Source organism: Pecten maximus, chromosome 4 (assembly GCF_902652985.1).
Source record: "Pecten maximus chromosome 4, xPecMax1.1, whole genome shotgun sequence".
Taxonomy (NCBI): domain Eukaryota; kingdom Metazoa; phylum Mollusca; class Bivalvia; order Pectinida; family Pectinidae; genus Pecten; species Pecten maximus.
Genome location: NC_047018.1, coordinates 19,331,419 through 19,356,942, shown reverse-complemented (window position 1 = coordinate 19,356,942; position 25,524 = coordinate 19,331,419). Strand labels below are relative to the sequence as shown.

Genomic DNA, 25,524 nt, shown 5'->3' with positions numbered 1-25,524 from the left:
GTTGCCCCCGAGAGGAAACGACAAAGGCGGCCTACGGGCAATGAGGAAATAAATAACCTTGTGTGGGAATTTTTTAAAGACGCTTCCTCGCGCCGTGTTAATCTTAGTGGGCCACTGTTAAAACAAAAGGCACTGGATTTTGCATCAGACTTTGGTAACACTACATTCAAGGCTTCAAATGGATGGTTGGATTCGTTTAAATCACGGCATAATATTGTGTTTGGAACAATGAGCGGGGAAAGAGGGGATGTAGATAACAGTGTTGTGGACAATTGGAGAGCAAAGTTACCTATTATATGTGATGGATATTCCGACAATGATATTTTCAACATGGACGAAACAGGTCTGTTTTATAGAGACAGCACGAAGAACACATTAAAAGTAAAAGGAGAAGAGTGTGCTGGGGGGAAGCGCAGTAAGGAGAGGATAACAGTGGCTCTGTGTTCAAGTTTGAAAGGAGAAAAACTACCAGCTCTTGTTATCGGAAAAGCCAAGCAGCCGAGATGTTTCAATAAAATCAAACCGGAGACACTACCCGTCATATATCGCAACAACCGGAAGGCTTGGATGAACTCCTCACTCTTCGACGGATGGCTCAATCAAGTCAACAGAAAAATGAAACGCCAAAACCGGTAAGTTAATAAAATGTTACATTTAGTTTTCAATGTTGTAAATTGTTCCTGAAATCTAAGGAGCACCTTCTGTTTACTTTCATTAGCAGCAATTATATATCTTGTGTCTATTTTTTTCTGATTTTAAGTAATCAGGTGTTTATCAAAATTATTTTGTGTGTTGCAGGAACATTCTTCTATTTCTGGACAATGCCCCCTCACATCCGAAGATCCAGCCCAGCAACGTGAAGCTTGTTTTTTTCCCGGCAAACACCACGTCCAAGTGCCAACCGATGGACCAAGGGATTATACAAACGTTGAAGCTCAAGTACAGGAAGCGACAGTTAAAACATGTTATTCGTGCCATGGACAAGGACAAAACAAAATGTGGTACACAGCTTTTGAAGGACATAACTTTACTTCAGGCCATTTATTGGATTGACAGTGCGTGGAAGGAAGTCGATGTGACAACCATCACAAAGTGTTTTATAAAATGTGGGTTTTCAGAATCTCAACAACGCATACATGACGATGATGATAATGATGACGACAATGATGATGATGTTCCTCTGTCAGTGCTTGCTTTGTCTAGGGACTTGTTCGACTGTGACTTTAAAGATTTGGTTGCGATTGACCAATCGATGGCCACCTGTGACCTAGCTCTCACCGACTGGAACAAGGATGCCAAAGACATACTGCAGGATATAACTGTAGATGATCCAGCACTCAGTGATGATGATGGTGATGATGAGCAAGGAGATGATGAAGATAAACCCTGCTCAATTTGTGAGGGCGAGTTCTATATCAAGCGATTGCGAGCACTAGCCATTTCTCAGGGAAAATCCAAAATGTTAAATCATGTCATGGGAGTTGATGAGTGTCTACTTGAAATGAGAATGGATAATGTAGAAGGACTAGTACAGCAGTCTAAGATATCCGACTTCTTTCTTCAGAAGTAATCATCTTTCCTTGATTGTATAAACTGTCCTCCTGTACATCCTCCTGTACACACTAGATGATATATTTTTTAGTACATGTATTTTGTTTTAATGTTACATTTTCATGAAATGTTACAACAAGTAATTTTTATGTTTTATAATATGATGCAGTATGTAGTGTATTTATTGATTAGAATTGGTGCAATATTGATACATTGATTGGGTAAACAAATAGTGCTGTGAAATTAACTGTGATCAATGAGTAGTGTTTTATGTAACATTTTACATTAGCATTATCTTAAGTTTGGTAAATGTTTTACAGAATTGTTACTGTTTTTTAATCAAATGTAATTTTTATGTTGAGCAATAGTATAAAATGGTGCTGTATATATGTATTTATTTAATACTGTAATAAAATGTGAACCTTATTTTATAGCTTGTTATACTTTATAAAGGGCTACTGGTGATCAAATTTCACAGTATGAATGGAACCTCTATATAAAGGGCACCTGTCTATAAAGGGCACTTTTGTTGCTTCCCTTGGATGGCCTTTATAGACAGGTTTGACTGTATATATTGCAGAATATATAAGAAAGGCAAATGACTATAACAATAGTTTTAAACAGTATTTTCACATGTACAGTGCATTCCGCTTAATCGGGTTGCCTATTTGCGGGGACTTTTTACCCGATTAACCGACTTACCCGATAAGCCGAAATGCACGTCGCCATCTTGGATTTGGTCCGTAATGGTAGTCAGACTTGGGTCGATTTTGGATGAAAATATTTGCGTTATTATTGTTAATAAACGGTGTTTTTGTTTGTGCTTTTACTGATGTCAAATTGTCAGATTACTATTACTAATTGTATAAAAATGTGTGTATTAAAATAACAAAACCTTAATGATTTTCTTATTCGCGGCACAGTACAATCGTAGCACCTCAAATCGGGGGGTCATACATCCCTGTTTCATCCGTGTGTTCCTAATTTGACATACGATCTAAGGACTCGCCGACAATTACATCTAAAATCATTTATGTTTATCATAGAGACATTCTTATGTTCGCTTTGAAGTTTAAAATATTCCATATTATTTCCAATTACCAAAGCACAGAGATCGGAGAAACCGAGTTTATTTAGGTCGTTTCCTGTGGTATAAATTTATACGAACTTGACACTGGCAGTCACTGATAAAACAACACGAAATCCAATGTAATGTTTTTATTAACCAGTTCTAATCCTAACCTGAATAGGAATTATGAGCTAACGTCGGGCGTCTGTCATTTTACTGCTCGCTACTGATTTTTAACTCACCTGTGTATCGGTGTCGTCACATTTCCCCGTGGCGAACCCCTCACTTTGGATTCGCCACATACAGTAAGCGGTGATATCAATCGATCTGTAGCAATATCAGACCCAGGTAAAAACCTATTGTTTTGGTTTTTGCTTCGAAGATTTTACATCCCAGACGTAAAAGTTTAATTGTCTAGTCGCTTAATTATGCTTTTAAAACCCCATTACGTTTTGCCTGCTGCTGACTCTAAAAATAACATTTAATTTTACCCACAATTCTTAGTCGACTTCCTGTTGGGGAAAAACCACACGAGGCAGAATCAACAACAACACAGTTCTGAACATGACAAAACCCCGACATAACATTACCGTTTAAGGTAATATTTAACTGTTTTTTGACATTTGAACCATCAAAATTACACTATTTGTTGATAAATGTCTAAAACTTAAAGAAATACGCGATGACTTTCGTGAAAATCGGAGCATTTCTATTTTTTGTCCCGATTGTTCTATTCGAATAACCGAAAAATACGACTTTTCCAACCCAATTAAACGAATTTTTTTAACATGATTTAAGAGAAAATGGTTTTGGTTTTTAAAATTTTACCCAATTAAACGAAATACCCGATTAAGCGTTACCCGATTAAGTGGAATGCACTGTACAACTACACTTTACGATCGGCCTACATTTTGTTACATCCGGTGAAGCCTCGTCATGTGGATGGGGCCAATAGTCCGATACAGAATATTGTACACATCAAATAATATTAAAGGGTGTGAAGATGTTTTGTTTCAATATCAATTACAATTGATCAGATGATACTGGTCGTATTTCCGACATCGCTGTTGTCTAAAAAAAACATCACGGGCTTCTTTACGAAAACAACCCCTTTTGGGCCTCATTTAAATTAAATGCGAAACTCAGGCTTCTAGCTCTACTTGCATTGAGAAGATAAACGAACCGACGCGCTTCAATGAAGTGTGGCATTGTTTCATAATTGTCGTGTTGATTATACACTGGCCTAGTGTATAATCAACACGACATAATGCCCCCTTGGGGTATATATTGGATACCTGTACAAATCACCTACGTAGGTCCGGAGACAAGAAGGCTTCACACAATACCCGTCACAGTTGTTGTTTCACGGTTGACTGGCCTGACCTCGTGTCATAATCGCCCAGGTAAGGCCGGTTTTCAGAAGTAATTTTTGGTATATTTTAACAGGAACCGGACACAAAATCAGTCCGGTGTTCGGAATTCAGAGGGATCGGTATTTGGAAGTTTTTTAATACTATAATAAAGAAGGACCAATTCCGTACAATGACAATTCGTTCGGTATTCAGAGGTGTTCGGTTTTAAGAAGGTTCGGTTTTCGGAAGTTGCACTGTATATGCTCAACAGACTTCATTAATAACCTGATTGTCCTTATCATAATCTTAATACTCTAACAGCCATCGTATATTGTACAAGCTCAGATTTCACACACCTGGAGTCAAAATTGATGCCACCATCATCTCTTGTTCAAGTTCAGGTTGCACCCACCTGGGGTCAAAATTGAGGCCACTGTTACTATAAATAGTTTTCTGATGTCCTTAATTATTCTACCAACTTCACTAATTTTCTCATAGTTTTGGAGCTCCATACACACTTACAACAGATTTGGGTTTCAATATCATGGGCTCAAAATTGAGGTCACTGTTACTATAAATATTTTTCTGATGTCCTTAATTGTTCTACCAACTTCACTAATTTTCTTTTAGTTTTGGAACTCCATACACACTTACAACAGATTTGGGTTTCAATATCATGGGTTCCAAATTGATGTCACTGCTAGCTGCTGGTTGCTGCTATAGGTAGCAGTGTACAGTAAAAATGCCAAATTCTGAAAAATATGGCACATGCTTTAGATATGTAAACATTGCCAGTTAACCTTACATATAACCTCTAATAAAGTATATATATTTGAAATCTGTACAACATTTGCAATTTTAATAGAGCTCTGAAGGATAAGTAAACTGATATTTTCTGTGATTTTTAGAGCTGTGAATACCATGGTAACAGCTTAAAAACTTCTCAAAAATTGCAAAATATTATGATATTTGACCCAAAATGGCACAATTCTCTACACAATTTTTTTTCTGAAACCTATATAAAATTAAATATCTCTATCCCAAAGACAGAATTAATCTTGTTTGGACATATGTTGTAAATTAAGTTTTCCCGCTATCTTACCTTTTCTGTGGGCTTCCATTTTGCGCTGTAGGCGAAACTAAATTTCCTGTGTAAACACACGTTCGGAAAATCCGGATATTTAAAATCCGGAACCAATTTATTGATTTTTGTTTTAATAAATGTGAAGCCTGTATGTACTACTTCATACTGGATATACCAATTATAGTGTACATTTATTTTTTCATTTTTTATACATATCATAATACAGGAGTTATTTGCTTAACAAAAAAATTGCCCATGGCCAGGCTGTCTTACTGTGGTGTGCTACCATAAATAGATGTTCAAATTCCTCACTTTACCAACTTCATTAATTATGTCTGATTGTTCTAAAACTTCATAAACTTACAACTATAATCTCTTGAATGAATATACATTTGAATCCACTGGCATCCAAGTTAATGTCACTCTTACTTTTTCATTGCTCTACCAACTAATTATCAGATATATGTAGTTCTATTTCTTCCAACTCTTACTGAAAACTATTATCTCTAGTTATGAAAATTAGTACTGTTCTCTTGAGTGACATTGTGATTAGACAACTCCTACCATCTTTTTTGTGTATTTATCAATGTTGAATAGTGAAGGGATTTGTATAGCTTGAGATACTTTGTTGTAAGTATAGATGTTTCTGACGTGCTATATATGTAATACAACTGACAAGATGACCAGAACGTGAGTCTGTCTAATATATAGTGTATCTCATATATAGTCTGTCTAATATATAGTGTGTCTCATATATAGTCTGTCTAATATATATTAGACAAGAAATGAGGCTGATTGAAAAAGTCCTACCCTGCTGATTGTCACGGCTACAAAAAACGCCACTATGGTAATTGCTGTCTTTCAACTTTCAGTCACAGCTGAAATTCTTGCAATTAGAAAAAAAAAATTCTTTCATTAAGAAAATGTAAAGCGTGGCCAACTGGATTTGGTTGTTGCCTGATAAATTACTGAGGAGTTTGTTGTTGTGGAGCCAGAGGGATGATGATTAAATAGAAATGGAGAAATTCCAAAGTGGGATTTGAATAAGCGATATCTAATAGCTCTTTAGGGAATTTGAGGATTTAAATGTGCTTTAACTTGAATCTTGTGGGAGAATTAAGGCCAATTTTGTCAGAATGTGCAGAGAAGTCTTAAAATTGACAGATTTTTGGTTTTTGACCTTTTCTCTGACACAGAAAACCAATATAAAGTTCATTTAAATAGGTTTTTATTCAATAAAGATTTGTACTTTGACAATTTATTGTCTCCTCTGAGAAGAATTGGCTGATTGACACCCTTGGTCTTTAATAACATTATAGAAGTCTTAACGATTTGGAGTTAAATTATATACTTAACGCAGTCCCTTTCTAATTATATCATGGATAATCAGTTTTTTTTTTTTAATTTAGTATACAGAATTGCCCTTTTGGATTGTGATACATTAGACACAATATTAAACCTGTGTCTCTCAAAATAGAAACATCAGGTTAATATCTCAAAAAATTAGTTTCCATATGACCATTTTAGCCAATGAGAATTGGGGAAATTCAGACCATATCTAGTATATCTTCCAAATACTAAGTCATGTTTTCTTTGCATCTGTTTTCTCGGATTGAAATTCAAATGAATGAACTGCCAGTTTGTACCAGAGTTTTGAATAGCTTCATGCTGTTTAAGTTTGTCTGACTTATTGCTAACATTTTGCTATCCATATCTCTCATGATGTCACAATATGATGTACTGATTTAGATTGCGGAGTATTCATTTGACCTCTATGTGTCATGTCTGTTTTTAGTGTCTATAAAGGCATTGGACTTTATGCTTAAGATTCAATGTAACAGGACTGGATTTAGCTTATCTTTGTATTATGGGAGTTAACCCTGTTAGAGATCATTATGGGAGTTAAAACACTTTCAGAAATCATTAAGGGAGATAACCCTGTCAGAGACCAAAAAGAGAGATAACTCTGTCTGAAGATATCATTAAGGGAGATAACTCTGCCTGAAGATATCATTAAGGGAGCTAACTCTGCCTGAAGATGTCATTCAGGGAGTAACCCTGTCAGAGATGATTAAGGGAGATAACTTTGCCTGAAGATATCATTCTGGAGGATAGCCCTGTCGGAGATCATTCAGGGAGATTACTCTGTCTGAAGATCATTAGGGGAGATAACTCTGCCTGAAGATATCATTCTGGAGGATAGCCCTGTCAGAGATCATTCAGGGAGATTACTCTGTCTGAAGATCATTAGGGGAGATATCTATGCCTGAAGATATCATTAAGGGAGATAACTCTGCCTGAAGATATCATTCAGGGAGATAACCCTGTCAGAGATCATTAAGGGAGATAACTCTGCCTGAAGATATCATTAAGGGAGATAACTCTGGCCTGAAGATATCATTCAGGGAGATAACCCTGTCAGAGATCATTAGGGAGATAATTCTGTCTGAAGATTTCATTAAGGGAATTAACTCTGGCTGAATACATCATTCAGGGAGATAGCCCTGTCAGAGATGATTAAGGGAGATAACCCTGTCTGAGATCATTATAAAATAGGATTAAGAATAAATAGGGATACAACCTAAATTGTGTATAAGATATCATTCAGGGAGATAACCTTGTCAGAGATCATTTAGGGAGGAAACCCTGTCAGATATCATTAAGGGAGATAACCCTGTCAGATATCATTAAGGGAGATAACCCTGTGAAAGCCTTTACCTATTAATATATATAACAATGGAACATAATCAGTAAAGGAAGATCACTCAGACAAGGATGACACAACTAACACCAAACAATTTGTGTTAGAACGACAAGTCCAAAAATGTATATTACAGTAAAACTTTCCTCAGACAAACAGGTGTGATACACAGTTTAGATCTCATCCTAATTCTTAATCCAATTTTATATAAACAGTAAAACTTTTCATGTATAACAAGATAAAAACCAATCCCCGACTGCAGCACGTACTATATAATATTAGTAATATAACTACTTGTACAACAAATATTACATCAAAAAGTTTTTTGTTCAAGGCAAACTCATCCTTGTGTCCCTTCAACACACTTTCTTAGTAACTCACATAACAAATTGCCAATCAACCATAAACTTACCTGGACCAAGATTGTTTAAATTAGGTCAGAACAAACTTATTTGACACCTTCAAAATTACCCATCGCTAATTGGGTTGCATGTGGATTGTTTTGACTGGACATGAATGCTTATCATGTCACTCGGCATGACTGAGCGGCTGTTACTATCAACTTTACCACAAGCGACACCTCCCGCATGGCCAGCATATCCAGCATGAACGTGCAGGTATACAGGTAATTATACCTTCATTGGCAATAATTGACAGATATCCAGTTGCAATTAGATAATCAAAATGCTTAGTTTACATTCAGCATGAGTACTGATGTTGCATGTTACACATTGTCGGGGCCTAAAGTTGTAATCAGCTCTATCATGTGTGGTGTATGTTTGAATGTTAAAAAACTTAATCAATGCTAAAATATGTGGCATACATTCATGATTATTCATTCACAGATGTACTGCAAAGATCACACATCATTCAGCTTTCAGTGGACTTTGCCGAAAAAAATCTTACTTTACGCTTTTCATATGACAAGTTCAGACTATCAGCAATAGGGTCATTAAACACAATCAGAGTTTGAACTAGTACTAGCTAGAAATTATTGTTTGCATTGGAAAAAATGTGTTCAAACTATCCGCCAATTCAAACTGACCAGAGATTTACCATATCTGGACCAATACTGTTCAATAAACACTTATAACGGAATTTGTATAATTTTTTATTTCCATTCGTTCCATCTATACTACAGACTACATGTACTTGTATAAAAAATTGAATTTCCAGGTCTCTTGAAGTTTGATATAAGCAAGTTTTACTCTAACAAACTATTTCTTTAGACCCCATCTAGAGTTTGGAGGTCCTGGGTTTGAGTCTCTGTCTGGTTGTTGTCTAGAGTTTGGAGGTCCTGGGTTTTAGTCTCTGTCTGGTTGTTGCATTTTCTCTGTCCTGTAACATTTGCCAACCAGCTAAATACCCACAAAAGGTGGCATTTTATCTTGTGTTGGTCTTCAGGGATCAAATACTACATATAATGTTGAAGGAGGGAGGAATATAGCAGAACTTGACTAGGCTGACTGACGTTGGCCAGGTTGTTTAAATGGTTAGGGCGTCCGTCTTGATTTCATTGGTCCTGTGTTCGAGTCCCAGTCAGGTTAGTGCATTTTTCCTGTTACACAAGTTTTACTGTATGGTTATCCCTTCCTGATCAGTTCTTACTTCAATACCTTGTGATGTAATAATTACAAACAGTAATATCAGTTCATGGTTTATGAACACCAGTGAAAATTACTGTATTGGTTTATGGCCTGAAAACAATGTTCATGATACATGATAATGCTGCACGCTAAATGACCATTACTTTCTTATACTAATGTGGGGATGTCATTAGTTCCTGTGCATAAGTGTATTCGTAATAGCACTTGATCTATAAGCTGTGAAAGCGAAAGATGTACTTAAGTTGTGTGATTCCATAGCTAACACAGACTATCATTTCCCCATTTCTGTTTATTTACGGTAATAGTTATGAATTCACCAGGCTTTTCGTTATTTACGGTAATCGAGTCTCCTCCTGGCAGGACAATGTTTTAATACCCTGTTTAATCAATACAGAGAACTCCCCAAAATACTGACGATAAAACATTACAAAAATCCATAACCTTTTCTTATCCGGAGCAGATAACCTGTTAAATACTGAAAATTAATACAGAGGCTGGATACCAGCTAAAGTTATCTGACTACAATGAAATCGATTTTAGTCACCACCCACCTAAATCTATGAGGATTAAGCTAACACCTACACTGGTGCATTTACAGAACTGTGAAAACACTAGATAACTTTGTTCACCAATTGTCTCCTTTTGTATCTCATACATTTTTCTATTCTACATCACTGGTGAATAAAGCCTTAGATTGAGTCAGTTACAAGTTTTGAATGTAGAAAGAAACAATTTGTTCTGAAAATTCCCCTCGTGTTCTAATATTGGATTTTTAATTTTGATTATTTCAGAATACAAAAATGCTGACGAAAATATTAATATCTCTGACAAAACCAATGTATATATCATTACAATTAACCCTTGTCATTACAATGACCATGACCAAATCATCCATTTGTCTCCACTTATCCACTAACCCCAAAACCAACCACCATTAATCCAGTAACTCAACTATCCAGCTACCACTTATCTACATACAAATTGTAGTTTTCCATTACCAGTCACCATTAATACAGTTGTCTTTAAATAAAGCTACCACTAATTCAGTTGTCCTAATATCAAGCCAATGCTAATCCAGTTATAACACTATCCAGTCACCACTAATCCAGCAATCCAACTTACTATACAACCAACACTAATCCAGTTATAACACTATCCAACCACCACTAATCCAGTAATAACACTATCCAACCACCACTAATCCAGTTATAACACTATCCAACCACCACTAATCCAGTTATAACACTATCCAACCACCACTAATCCAGTAATAACACTATCCACCCACCACTAATCCAGTTATAACCACTATCAACCACCACTATAATCCAGTAATAACACTATCCAACCACCACTAATCCAGTAATAACACTATCCAACCACCACTAATCCAGTAATAACACTATCCAACCACCACTAATCCAGTAATAACACTATCCACCCACCACTAATCCAGTTATAACACTATCCAACCACCACTAATCAAGTAATAACACTATCCGCCCACCACTAATCCAGTAATAACACTATCCAACCACCACTAATCCAGTAATAACCTAAAATAACAATACCAAACCAACAAATTGTGTATAAGATATCATTCAGGGAGATAACCCTGTCAGATATCATTCAGGGAGATAACTCTGTCAGATATCATTAAGGGAGATAACCCTGTCAGATATCATTAAGGATGATAACCCTGTGAAAGCCTTTACCTATTAATATATATAACAATGGAACATAATCAGTAAAGGAAGATCACTCTGACAAGGATGACACAACTAACACCAAACAATTTGTGTTAAAACGACAAGTCCAAAAATGTATATTACAGTAAAACATTCCTCAGACAAACAGGTGTGATACACAGTTTAGATCTCATCCTAATTCTTAATCCAATTTTATATATACGGTAAAACTTTTTCATGTATAAAAAGATAAAAACCAATCCCCGACTGCAGCACGTACTATATAATATTAGTAATATAACTACTTGTACAACAAATATTACATCAAAAATTTGTTGTTCAAGGCAAACTCATCCTTGTGTCCCTTCAACACACTTTCTTAGTAATTAAACGCTCACATAACAAATTGCCAATCAACCATAAACTTACCTGGACCAAGATTGTTTAAATTAGGTCAGAACAAACTTATTTGACACCTTCAAAATTTAACCCATCGCTAATTGGGTTGCATGTGGATTGTTTTGACTGGACATGAATGCTTATCATGTCACTCGGCATGACTGAGCGGCTGTTCCTATCAACTTTACCACATGCAACACCTCCCGCATGGCCAGCATATCCAGCATGAACGTGCAGGTATACAGGTAATTATACCTTTATTGGCAATAATTGACAGATATCCAGTTGCAATTAGATAATCAAAATGCTTAGTTTACATTCAGCATGAGTACTGATGTTGCATGTTACACATTGTCGGGGCCTAAAGTTGTAATCAGCTCTCTCATGTGTGGTGTATGTTTGAATGTTAAAAAACTTAATCAATACTAAAATATGTGGCATACATTCATGATTATTCATTCACAGATGTACTGCAAGATCACACATCATTCAGCTTTCAGTGGACTTTGCCGAAAAAAATCTTACTTACGCTTTTCATATGACAAGTTCAGACTATCAGCAATAGGGTCATTAAACACAATCAGAGTTTGAACTAGTACTAGCTAGAAATTATTGTTTGCATTGGAAAAAATGTGTTCAAACTATCCGCCAATTCAAACTGACCAGAGATTTACCATATCTGGACCAATACTGTTCAATAAACACTTATAACGGAATTTGTATAATTTTTTATTTCCATTCGTTCCATCTATACTACAGACTACATGTACTTGTATAAAAAATTGAATTTCCAGGTCTCTTGAAGTTTGATATAAGCAAGTTTTACTCTAACAAACTATTTCTTTAGACCCCATCTAGAGTTTGGAGGTCCTGGGTTTGAGTCTCTGTCTGGTTGTTGTCTAGAGTTTGGAGGTCCTGGGTTTGAGTCTCTGTCTGGTTGTTGCATTTTCTCTGTCCTGTAACATTTGCCAACCAGCTAAATACCCACAAAAGGTGGCATTTTATCTTGTGTTGGTCTTCAGGGATCAAATACTACATATAATGTTGAAGGAGGGAGGAATATAGCAGAACTTGACTAGGCTGAATGACGTTGGCCAGGTTGTTTAAATGGTTAGGGCGTCCATCTTGATTTCATAGGTCCTGTGTTCGAGTCCCAGTCAGGTCATTGCATTTTTCCTGTTACACAAGTTTTACTGTATGGTTATCCCTTCCTGATCAGTTCTTACTTCAATACCTTGTGATGTAATAATTACAAACATTAATATCAGTTCATGGTGTATGAACACCAGTGAAAATTACTGTATTGGTTTATGGCCTGAAAACAATGTTCATGATACATGATAATGCTGCACGCTAAATGACCATTACTTTCTTATACTAATGTGGGGATGTCATTAGTTCCTGTGCATAAGTGTATTCGTAATAGCACTTGATCTATAAGCTGTGAAAGCGAAAGATGTACTTAAGTTGCGTGATTCCATAGCTAACACAGACTATCATTTCCCCATTTCTGTTTATTTACGGTAATAGTTATGAATTCACCAGGCTTTTCGTTATTTACGGTAATCGAGTCTCCTCCTGGCAGGACAATGTTTTAATACCCTGTTTAATCAATACAGAGAACTCCCCAAAATACTGACGATAAAACATTACAAAAATCCATAACCTTTTCTTATCCGGAGCAGATAACCTGTTAAATACTGAAAATTAATACAGAGGCTGGATACCAGCTAAAGTTATCTGACTACAATGGAATCGATTTTAGTCACCACCCACCTAAATCTATGAGGATTAAGCTAACACCTACACTGGTGCATTTACAGAACTATGAAAACACTAGATAACTTTGTTCACCAATTGTCTCCTATTGTATCTCATACATTTTTCTATTCTACATCACTGGTGAATAAAGCCTTAGATTGAGTCAGTTACAGGTTTTGAATGTAGAAAGAAACAATTTGTTCTGAAAATTCCTCTCGTGTTCTAATATTGGATTTTTAATTTTGATTATTTCAGAATACAAAAATGCTGACGAAAATATTAATATCTCTGACAAAACCAATGTATATATCATTACAATTAACCCTTGTCATTACAATGACCATGACCAAATCATCCATTTGTCTCCACTTATCCACTAACCCCAAAACCAACCACCATTAATCCAGTAACTCAACTATCCAGCTACCACTTATCTACATACAAATTGTAGTTTTCCATTACCAGTCAACATTAATACAGTCGTCTTTAAATAAAGCTACCACTAATTCAGTTGTCCTAATATCAAGCCAATGCTAATCCAGTTATAACACTATCCAGTCACCACTAATCCAGCAATCCAACTTACTATCCAACCACCACTAATCCAGTTATAACACTATCCAACCACCACTAATCCAGTTATTACACTATCCAGCCTCCACTAATCCAGTTATAACACTATCCAACCACCACTAATCCAGTTATAACACTATCCAACCACCACTAATCCAGTAATAACACTATCCACCCACCACTAATCCAGTTATAACACTATCCAACCACCACTATAATCCAGTAATAACACTATCCAACCACCACTAATCCAGTAATAACACTATCCAACCACCACTAATCAAGTAATAACACTATCCAACCACCACTAATCCAGTAATAACACTATCCACCCACCACTAATCCAGTTATAACACTATCCAACCACCACTAATCCAGTTATAACACTATCCGCCCACCACTAATCCAGTAATAACACTATCCAACCACCACTAATCCAGTAATAACACTATCCAGCCACCACTAATCCAGTAATAACACTATACAGCCACCACTAATCCAGTAATAACACTATACAGCCACCACTAATCCAGTAATAACACTATCCAGCAACCACTAATCCAGCAATCCAACTTACTATCCAACCACCACTAATCCAGTTATAACACTAGCCAGCCACCACTAATCCAGTTATAACACTATCCAACCACCACTAATCCAGTAATAACACTATCCAACCACCACTAATCAAGTAATAACACTATCCAACCACCACTAATCCAGTAATAACACTATCCACCCACCACTAATCCAGTTATAACACTATCCAACCACCACTAATCCAGTTATAACACTATCCGCCCACCACTAATCCAGTAATAACACTATCCAACCACCACTAATCCAGTAATAACACTATCCAGCCACCACTAATCCAGTAATAACACTATCCAGCCACCACTAATCCAGTAATAACACTATACAGCCACCACTAATCCAGTAATAACACTATCCAGCAACCACTAATCCAGCAATCCAACTTACTATCCAACCACCACTAATCCAGTTATAACACTAGCCAGCCACCACTAATCCAGTTATAACACTATCCGACCACCACTAATCCAGTAATAACACTATCCAACCACCACTAATCCAGTTATAACACTATCCAACCACCACTAATCCAGTTATAACACTATCCAGCCACCACTAATCCAGTTATAACACTATCCGACCACCACTAATCCAGTAATAACACTATCCAACCATCACTAATCCAGTAATAACACTATCCAACCACCACTAATCCAGTTATAACACTATCCACCCACCACTAATCCAGTAATAACAATGTCCACCCACCACTAATCCAGTAATAACACTATCAACCCACCACTAATCCAGTAATAACACTATCCACCCACCACTAATCCAGTTATAACACTATCCAACCACCACTAATCCAGTAATAACACTATCCAGTCACCACTAATCCAGTAATAACACTATCCAACCACCACTAATCCAGTAATAACACTATACAGCCACCACTAATCCAGTAATAACACTATCCACCCACCACTAATCCAGTTATAACACTATCCAGCAACCACTAATCCAGCAATCCAACTTACTATCCAACCACCACTAATCCAGTTATAACACTATCCACCCACCACTAATCCAGTAATAACACTATCCAACCACCACTTATCCAGTAATAACACTATCCAGTCACCACTAATCCAGTTATAACACTATCCAGTCACCACTAATCCAGTAATAACACTATCAACTCACCACTAATCCAGTAATAACACTATCCAACCACCATTAATCCAGTAATAACACTATCCAACCACAACGAATCAAGTAATAACACTATCCAGCCACCACTAATCCAGTTATAACACTATCCACCCACCACTAATCCAGTAATAACACTATCCAATCACCACTAATCCAGTTATAACACTATCCAGCCACCACTAATCCAGTTATAACACTATCCAACCACCACTAATCCAGTTATAACACTATCCAACCACCACTAATCCAGTTATAACACTATCCAACCACCACTAATCCAGTTATAACACTATCCAACCACCACTAATCCAGTTATAACACTATCCAGCCACCACTTATCCAGTTATAACACTATCCAGCCACCACTAATCCAGTCATAACACTATCCACCAACTACTAATCCAGTAATAACACTATCCAACCACCACTAATCCAGAAATAACACTATCCAGCCACCACTAATCCAGTTATAACACTATCCTACCACCACTAATCCAGTTATAACACTATCCAGCCACCACTTATCCAGTAATAACACTATCCAATCACCACTAATCCAGTAATAACACTATCCAACCACCACTAATCCAGTTATAACACTATCCAACCACCACTAATCCAGTTATAACACTATCCAGCCACCACTAATCCAGTTATAACACTATCCAACCACCACTAATCCAGTAATAACACTATCCAACCACCACTAATCCAGTTATAACACTATCCACCAACCACTTATCCAGTAATAACACTATCCAACCACCACTAATCCAGTTATAACACTATCCAGCCACCACTTATCCAGTAATAACACTATCCAACCACCACTAATCCAGTAATAACACTATCCAACCACCACTAATCCAGTAATAAGACTATCCACCAACTACTAATCCAGTTATAACACTATCCGGCCACCACTTATCCAGTTATAACACTATCCAGCCACCACTAATCCAGTCATAACACTATCCACCAACTACTAATCCAGTAATAACACTATCCAACCACCACTAATCCAGTAATAACACTATCCAACCACCACTAATCCAGTTATAACACTATCCAGCCACCACTAATCCAGTTATAACACTATCCAACCACCACTAATCCAGGTATAACACTATACAACCACCACTAATCCAGTTATAACACTATCCAGCCACCACTAATCCAGTAATAACACTATCCAACCACCACTAATCCAGGTATAACACTATCCAACCACCACTAATCCAGTAATAACACTATCCAACCACCACTAATCCAGTTATAACACTATACAACCACCACTAATCCAGTTATAACACTATCCAGCCACCACTAATCCAGTAATAACACTATCCAACCACCACTAATCCAGGTATAACACTATCCAACCACCACTAATCCAGTAATAACACTATCCAGCCACCACTAATCCAGTTATAACACTATCCAACCACCACTAATCCAGGTATAACACTATACAACCACCACTAATCCAGTAATAACACTATCCAACCACCACTAATCCAGTTATAACACTATCCAGCCACCACTAATCCAGTAATAACACTATCCAACCACCACTAATCCAGTTATAACACTATCCAACCACCACTAATCCAGTTATAACACTATCCAACCACCACTAATCCAGTTATAACACTATCCAGCCACCACTAATCCAGTAATAACACTATCCAACCACCACTAATCCAGTAATAACACTATCCAACCACCACTAATCCAGTAATAACACTATCCAACCACCACTAATCCAGTAATAACACTATCCAACCACCACTAATCCAGTTATAACACTATCCAACCACCACTAATCCAGTAATAACACTATCCAACCACCACTAATCCAGTAATAACACTATCCAACCACCATTAATCCAGTTATAACACTATCCAGCCTCCATTAATCCAGTTATAACACTATCCACCCACCGCTAATCCAGTTATAACACTATCCAACCACCACTAATCCAGTAATAACACTATCCAGCCTCCACTAATCCATGCAGTAATAACACTATCCACCAACCACTAATCCAGTAATAACACTATCCAGCCTCCACTTATCCAGTAATAACACTATCCAATCACCACTAATCCAGTAATAACACTATCCAACCACCACTAATCCAGTTATAACACTATCCAACCACCACTAATCCAGTTATAACACTATCCAGCCACCACTAATCCAGTTATAACACTATCCAACCACCACTAATCCAGTAATAACACTATCCAACCACCACTAATCCAGTTATAAGACTATCCACCAACTACTAATCCAGTAATAACACTATCCAACCACCACTAATCCAGTTATAACACTATCCAGCCACCACTTATCCAGTAATAACACTATCCAACCACCACTAATCCAGTAATAACACTATCCAACCACCACTAATCCAGTAATAAGACTATCCACCAACTACTAATCCAGTTATAACACTATCCGGCCACCACTTATCCAGTTATAACACTATCCAGCCACCACTAATCCAGTCATAACACTATCCACCAACTACTAATCCAGTAATAACACTATCCAACCACCACTAATCCAGTAATAACACTATCCAACCACCACTAATCCAGTTATAACACTATCCAGCCACCACTAATCCAGTTATAACACTATCCAACCACCACTAATCCAGTTATAACACTATACAACCACCACTAATCCAGTTATAACACTATCCAGCCACCACTAATCCAGTAATAACACTATCCAACCACCACTAATCCAGGTATAACACTATCCAACCACCACTAATCCAGTAATAACACTATCCAACCACCACTAATCCAGTTATAACACTATACAACCACCACTAATCCAGTTATAACACTATCCAGCCACCACTAATCCAGTAATAACACTATCCAACCACCACTAATCCAGGTATAACACTATCCAACCACCACTAATCCAGTAATAACACTATCCAGCCACCACTAATCCAGTTATAACACTATCCAACCACCACTAATCCAGGTATAACACTATACAACCACCACTAATCCAGTAATAACACTATCCAACCACCACTAATCCAGTTATAACACTATCCAGCCACCACTAATCCAGTAATAACACTATCCAACCACCACTAATCCAGTTATAACACTATCCAACCACCACTAATCCAGTTATAACACTATCCAACCACCACTAATCCAGTTATAACACTATCCAGCCACCACTAATCCAGTAATAACACTATCCAACCACCACTAATCCAGTAATAACACTATCCAACCACCACTAATCCAGTAATAACACTATCCAACCACCACTAATCCAGTAATAACACTATCCAACCACCACTAATCCAGTTATAACACTATCCAACCACCACTAATCCAGTAATAACACTATCCAACCACCACTAATCCAGTAATAACACTATCCAACCACCATTAATCCAGTTATAACACTATCCAGCCTCCATTAATCCAGTTATAACACTATCCACCCACCGCTAATCCAGTTATAACACTATCCAACCACCACTAATCCAGTAATAACACTATCCAGCCTCCACTAATCCATGCAGTAATAACACTATCCACCAACCACTAATCCAGTAATAACACTATCCAGCCTCCACTAATCCAGTAATAACACTATCCAACCACCACTAATCCAGTAATAACACTATCCAACCACCACTAATCCAGTAATAACACTATCACACCACCACTAATCCAGTAATAACACTATCTAGTCACCACTAATCCAGTAATAACACTATCACACCACCACTAATCCAGTTATAACACTATCTAGTCACCACTAATCCAGTAATAACACTATCCACCCACCACTAATCCAGTAATAACACTATCCAGCCTCCACTAATCCATGCAGTAATAACACTATCCACCAACCACTAATCCAGTAATAACACTATCCAGCCTCCACTAATCCAGTAATAACACTATCCAACCACCACTAATCCAGTAATAACACTATCCAACCACCACTAATCCAGTAATAACACTATCACACCACCACTAATCCAGTAATAACACTATCTAGTCACCACTAATCCAGTAATAACACTATCACACCACCACTAATCCAGTTATAACACTATCTAGTCACCACTAATCCAGTAATAACACTATCCACCCACCACTAATCCAGTAATAACACTATCTAACCACCACTAATCCAGTAATAACACTATCCAACCACCACTAATCCAGTTATAACACTATCCAGCCATCACTAATCCAGTTGTTTCTGTTCAGATTGTGTTAGTAATTAGTGAGTAATGAAGCTGACAGGATTAATGAGTTTTCACTCTGATTCTGTAAAACGAAATTGATAAATAATTATTTAATTTGAATTCAGAAGTTTCAGGAAAACCTTGCTATTTGTGATATGTTACACAGGCTTGTTAAAATCAATGTTTTGTAAATAGTTATAAACATCCAAACAATAGCAAGCCACGCAACTTGCCATTTCTCAAAATGTTAGATAAAACAAAAGCTAAATGCAGAACGCACATAACTGTCACTCCCAATCATGTCAAAACCTTCTCTCCAACATGGATATTCACACTCCTATGGCCCACCACTGAAACGCTTAAAAGAAAGTTGGCCAGAAATATCACCAATGTTGGAGGCAGCCCCAGGTTAAGCCCAGACCTTTTTTTGTGTCACTTCACATAGAGACTGAGATGAAGCTGTGAACAAGGAGTATGTAACATGGTGGTGATATACTAAGATTGGCTTGTTGCTAATATTGTCAAATATCAAGAAGAATCTCAATGATTTGTAGGTTGGCAAACATATGTTTTAAATTAATCAAACATTGTGTTAATTTTTAAATAATATGTTAAATTAACTATGAATTATAAAAATCTCTTTCATCAAATATTGATACTCTATGTAGCAAGGTCTGTACAAACCAAATACATATCTTTAACGTGGTTTCTGAAGATGTGGAATCTCCCCGTGAGCAGTGATATCTCATTGATGGTTTCAATACGGAGGTTACATCTGAGATGACTGGTGGTCTATCTGGTGTGGTAGAGTCTGTGTAGGATGTCTGAAGGTGATAGTTCGTGGGTGGTCTCAATACAGAGGTTACATCTGAGATGACTTGTGGTCTATTTAGTGAGGTACAGTCTGTGTAGGATGTCTAAAGAAGGTGATATTTCATAGGTGGTTTCAATACAGAGGTTATATCTGAGATGACTGGTGGTCTATCTTTAAAGAAGGCAACGTTACATGGGTGGTCTCAATACAGAGGTTACATCTGAGATGACTGGTGGTCTATCTCTAGGGTGGTACAGTCTGTGTAGGATGTCTGGAGAAGGTGATATTTCATGGGTGGTTTCGTTATAGAGGCCTTGTGGGGACTGTTGGTCTTTAGTGTAGTACAGTCTGTATAGGATGTCTAAAGAAGGCAATATCTTGTGGGTGGTCTCGTTGTAGAGGTATTGTGGGGACTAATGATCTATCTAGCATTGTACAATCTGTGTTAAAGGATTTCTGAAGAAGTTTGAATCCCCTTCCCAGGTCCCTAAGTGTGCTTTTGAGTTTTATGTAGAAAGCAAAATGGATGACAGTTGAAGTTTATAGGATTGCTATTTAATTCACAGAAAGCTCTTATTTGTCTTAAATGACCTTAGCTGTTAATAGGACGTTAAGCAAAATAAACCAAACCAAACCAAACCAAACCAAACCAAACCAATCTCTCATAGATTTCATATGTAGGTTCTCATTATTATTATATCATTAAACAAGAGAAAACATCAGTCTTACATACAACCAATAAAGATCATTTAATGGTGGGCACCAAGATCCCTCTTGGATTATGCAAAAACTTTGGCAATCTTCCTCCTAATACAAAAGAGTTGACAAGTTTGTTACAGTTGATCTCTATAGAGAGTTGGTCCGCAGAGATTTCATAATAAGAGGTTCTCAGATTTGGGCTAATACTTTCAGGGTTCATTTTATTGAAGACTGTTCTTGTTAGGATTGTGTATCTAGATTATCATTGTCTGAAGACTGTCCCTAGGGCGATGTTTAAAGTACTGTTTAACTTTATTGGTACCACTGTAGAGTACAAAACATAAAGCCGTGAGGATCTTACATTATAGCAAGTCTATCATTACCTTTACCACAGCTACAATTATTTATTGATAAGTTCAATGTTAATTCTGTAGTCCTGGTTTTAAACAATAGGCACAGACTACAGGAGCACTGCATGTGTTATTATGATGTAAACGCAATCTAATATTAACTAGAATGTTCAAGAGAGCAATAACAATTTTAAAACAATAAAATGAAGAACAATGAAATCAGAAGAGACTAATAATCTCTCATTGTAAGCATTGATTGGTAGACATTTTACGAGTAGTGTTTAAATATTTAATTTGGATGGTTTTGTTTGTGGCAGTGCTAGTTTACCTTTTACCTCATCACCATTGGGACCCAGTTTTATGTTAACCTATTTATGAAAAATTTACTCAGATTTGGCAGCTCAATGATTGTTTTTTAAATCAACTTAAAGGGGCATTCCTTCATTGGGACATCAGAAACATGCACATTTTCTATCTATCGATGAAATCTATGTCCGAAGGATGATTGTATAGTGTTTGTGCCTATAAGTAATGAAATTAATGCCGAAAAATGTACAGGGAAAAAGCTTATTGTTGACAAAAACTGCCCTATTAATGTAAAGAATATAAATTTTCCTACTTGGAAAAGAAATGAAGGAATGCCCCTTTAATATCATGTTGATAGATATTTCCTGTTATTCTTACAATAGAAAGCTGCTAAAGAGACCACATTTATTAAGAGAATATAAGACCGCTATTGAAACTCGGATCACAAATTTTAGTAAATTTATGCATTTCCACTAAACATGTGTTATGAGACCATGTGTGTTGGGAAACCATCTTTATGTTGGTTACACATGTAATCAGCGAACACCTGTTTTAAGAGAACCATCTCTTTAAGGATGTACTTTTCTGTCCTTTTGTTTTGACTACCTGTATTGGAAGACCATTGTTAGCTACCTGTATTAAGAGACCACTGTTAGCTACCTGTATTAAGAGACCACTGTTAGCTACCTGTATGAAGAGACCACTGTTAGCTAACTGTATTAAGAGACGACTGTCAGCTACCTGTATTTATAGACCAGTCAGCTACTTGTATTTACAGACCACTGTTAATCAGGGGTCTTCCCCGAACACCAACTCTGGTTAGGGTGGGGTGTTTACATAGGGGTTAAGGTGTGTTGATAGGGAGTTATAGTCTGTTACAGAAATGTTCTCTGTGTTAGAACACAGGTAAATCAGAACACAGGTAAATCAACTTACCTGTTTATTTCAATAATAGCTCACCACCATATAGATAATAGCGTATCGCCTCCGGCAGCCCATAATTTGCATAACAAAAATGAAAATAAATATCCCGTGAGAGGACCCTTAATGCCCGTTACGAACGCACCGCGCATGACCCAAAACCTCACTTCCGCTTATGGCAGCCATCATCCCAGAAGGATTTTGACGACAGCTCATTTTCCCAGGGTTTTTTGTTGCATTTCATTAGTTTTTCTTTTGCTTTGCTTTCGTAATTTGTTATTCTCATCTTTGTTGACAAGTTTTTCATTTTCGTTTGAACTGTCAGTCCGTTTGTGTGTCGTATTTCGTCTTTTGTGTCGAGTGGTTACTGCACACGTGGACTGTCTCGCTACGGTACCGCGGTCTAGTAGACCACTTCGGTGTATATTTTTCTCGCTTTATTTGCTACCGTTTTGCTTTTGTCAACTCAGTTGTTTTATTTCGTTTTCATTTTGTACTTTTCTGTACTTATTTCCAGTTTACGGGACGTTTTTCCGTAATTTTATCGGTGGATTTTTCTTCCGTTTTTTTGGCTGGATTTTCTCGTTTGCTGGAAGCTGCCCGCCTAGCAGAATGCGAGGTAAGAGACTTACTTCGGGTCCAAAAACTCGGTCAGGAGACTGCGGTCATGTCATCCTCGATGGGGATGACCATGACACCTGTTCTACCTGCCGAGGCTGCTCCCGGGACAACATGTGTTCCGTCTGTTTGACATGGTCAAACACTTTGTGGGACAGGGTGTTGTCCCATCAGTCTGTCGCCCGTAATAAGGGTGCTAAGTCTGGGGCAGACAGTAAACGTCAACCTAGAGTCCAGTGTGGTGCTGTTGTCAGCCTCCCACCTGGCAGTGAGGCATTTTTACCCCCTGAAGGGGAAGTAATTTTGTCTCACAGTGGTAGGCACTCTTTGGCTACAGAGGAGCCTATTCACACACATATTTCTGAGGCGGTAGGGCCTTTGGGTTCTATCGGTCATCAGAAGGGCACTCACCCGGGAATCTCCTTGGAGGTCGAAGGGAGCGAGTGTCCAGGTACCATCTCCGTTAGCGGAATGGTTACCGAACAGGCCAGTCATGCGACCCGGGCCCCATTGAGGGGTGCCGGCGTACCCACTGACAGTAGGCCGGCTGGTACTGCCAGTTTTTACGGTGGTTCTGGAGAGGCTGCACTAGGAGCTGGGAGTGTCTCTGTTTCACTCCCAGGCGTTGGTTTACCTTATTTTGAGTCTGGTTTGGGTTCCGGGGTAATGCACCCGTCGGTTCCTAGGTCTGCCTTGCCTCTATCTGGTCCTCCTCCAGTTAGAGCTCCTGGCTCAGTGGGGTTTATGGGAGCTCCAGGGCACCCCCCACTTTATCCCTACCCTCATTCTGCACCCGGGTTAGGTGGTAGTTTGCAGTCTCCTGGCAATTTTGGCCATTTTCAGCCATATTGGCCAGGCAGGTCTCCAGTAGGGGGCAATTCATTTCCTGGTCCTGCGGGTGTCGGAATGTTGCCTTCTCCCCAGTATTCTGGCTTCGGCCAACACTGGGGCCCCTCCCACTCTATGGGATTTCCATACCCTGGGTATGGTCAAACCTTTCCAGGTTACACTGGTCAACCTTGGGTTTCCTCAGCTGTCTATAATCAGTCAGGTGTTGAGTTGGGTCCCCCCCGTTCTCGCTCACGCCTTGTTAAGTCTAAAAGGGTTCACCGTCCCTCGAAGACATTGGCTGAGACTCCCAGGTCATCGCTTCCCAGCAGGGTTAAGCGTAAAGTCAACTTCTCTCATCTTAGTGCTGGCCTTTCTTCTGCTTCTAAGTGTAGGAGAATGGAGGCTCCAGACCAGACTGTGTCTCGGTCAACCTCCAGTTTTGGCCAGTCTCCTCAAACTGATCTTCAGGAGACTGAGGATATGGATTTTGAGGAGTCAGAGACTGAGGATGTTGGTCAGCTGACTTTGCCTGATGATGGGGACACTCTGTCGTTGGATGCTGGGTCTGATGTGGATGCCGAGACTCGCTCATGGCTCCCATCAGTACCTACCGAGGGGTCAGATCATGAGTCTTTTCACTCTGAGGCTGATAACCCCGACTCAGATTTAGGTCTGGCTGCATCTCAGGCAGAGAGGAATCTTGATTCCTTTCGTAGCCTTCGTTTGGAGGTTGCTTCCCTTTTGGGAGTTGAATTTTGTCCCCCTCCCTCTGCTTCTAGCCTCCCAGAAAGGACTTCAACTTTAAGTGCCTTTCTTCCCTCGGAGCCAGAAGCTAAGGCATCAGGTAGGTCTTTGGCTGAAGGGACTATGGTCTCTTCAGCATTGGCCCAAATTGAAAAGGTTCTGCAGGCCAAAGGTTCTTCTAATAGGAAGCAGGATCTTTCTAGTTTGCTTCTGGGGGTTAGCGATATCGAGGGGTTTAGTCCTTCTCGATATTCTGTGCACAATTCCTCAGTTGAACCGACTCCAGCCAAGGTGGATCTTATCTTAGACCATCGCTGGCCTGGGAGATCAAATGATATTGTTCATTTATCTCCTAAGGACCATAGTCGCATGGAAAGACTGCTTCGTCTTGCCATTCATGTGCTGGCTTATGCAGATTCTTTTTCCTCTGCTTTGTTCGTAGCATCTTCTC

The 25,524-nt window shown here is 38.2% G+C and overlaps 1 protein-coding gene across 1 annotated transcript; it reads left to right on the top strand.

Moving 5' to 3' along the window:
- The first annotated feature begins 290 nt into the window (after positions 1-290).
- LOC117325432 (tigger transposable element-derived protein 4-like) lies at positions 291-1,977 on the top strand. The gene is made up of 2 exons (XM_033881632.1): positions 291-632; positions 799-1,977. The coding sequence occupies exons 1-2, from the start codon at positions 331-333 to the stop codon at positions 1,568-1,570; spliced, it is 1,074 nt and encodes a 357-aa protein (XP_033737523.1). The 5' UTR covers positions 291-330; the 3' UTR covers positions 1,571-1,977.
- The last annotated feature ends 23,547 nt before the right edge of the window (positions 1,978-25,524 follow it).

Coding starts and splice junctions, on each gene's coding strand:
- LOC117325432 (XM_033881632.1), top strand. CDS start 331: ATGGACGAAACAGGTCTGTTTTATAGAGACAGCACGAAGAACACATTA. Junction 633..798: donor AAAATGAAACGCCAAAACCG/GTAAGTTAATAA, acceptor TGTGTGTTGCAG/GAACATTCTTCTATTTCTGG.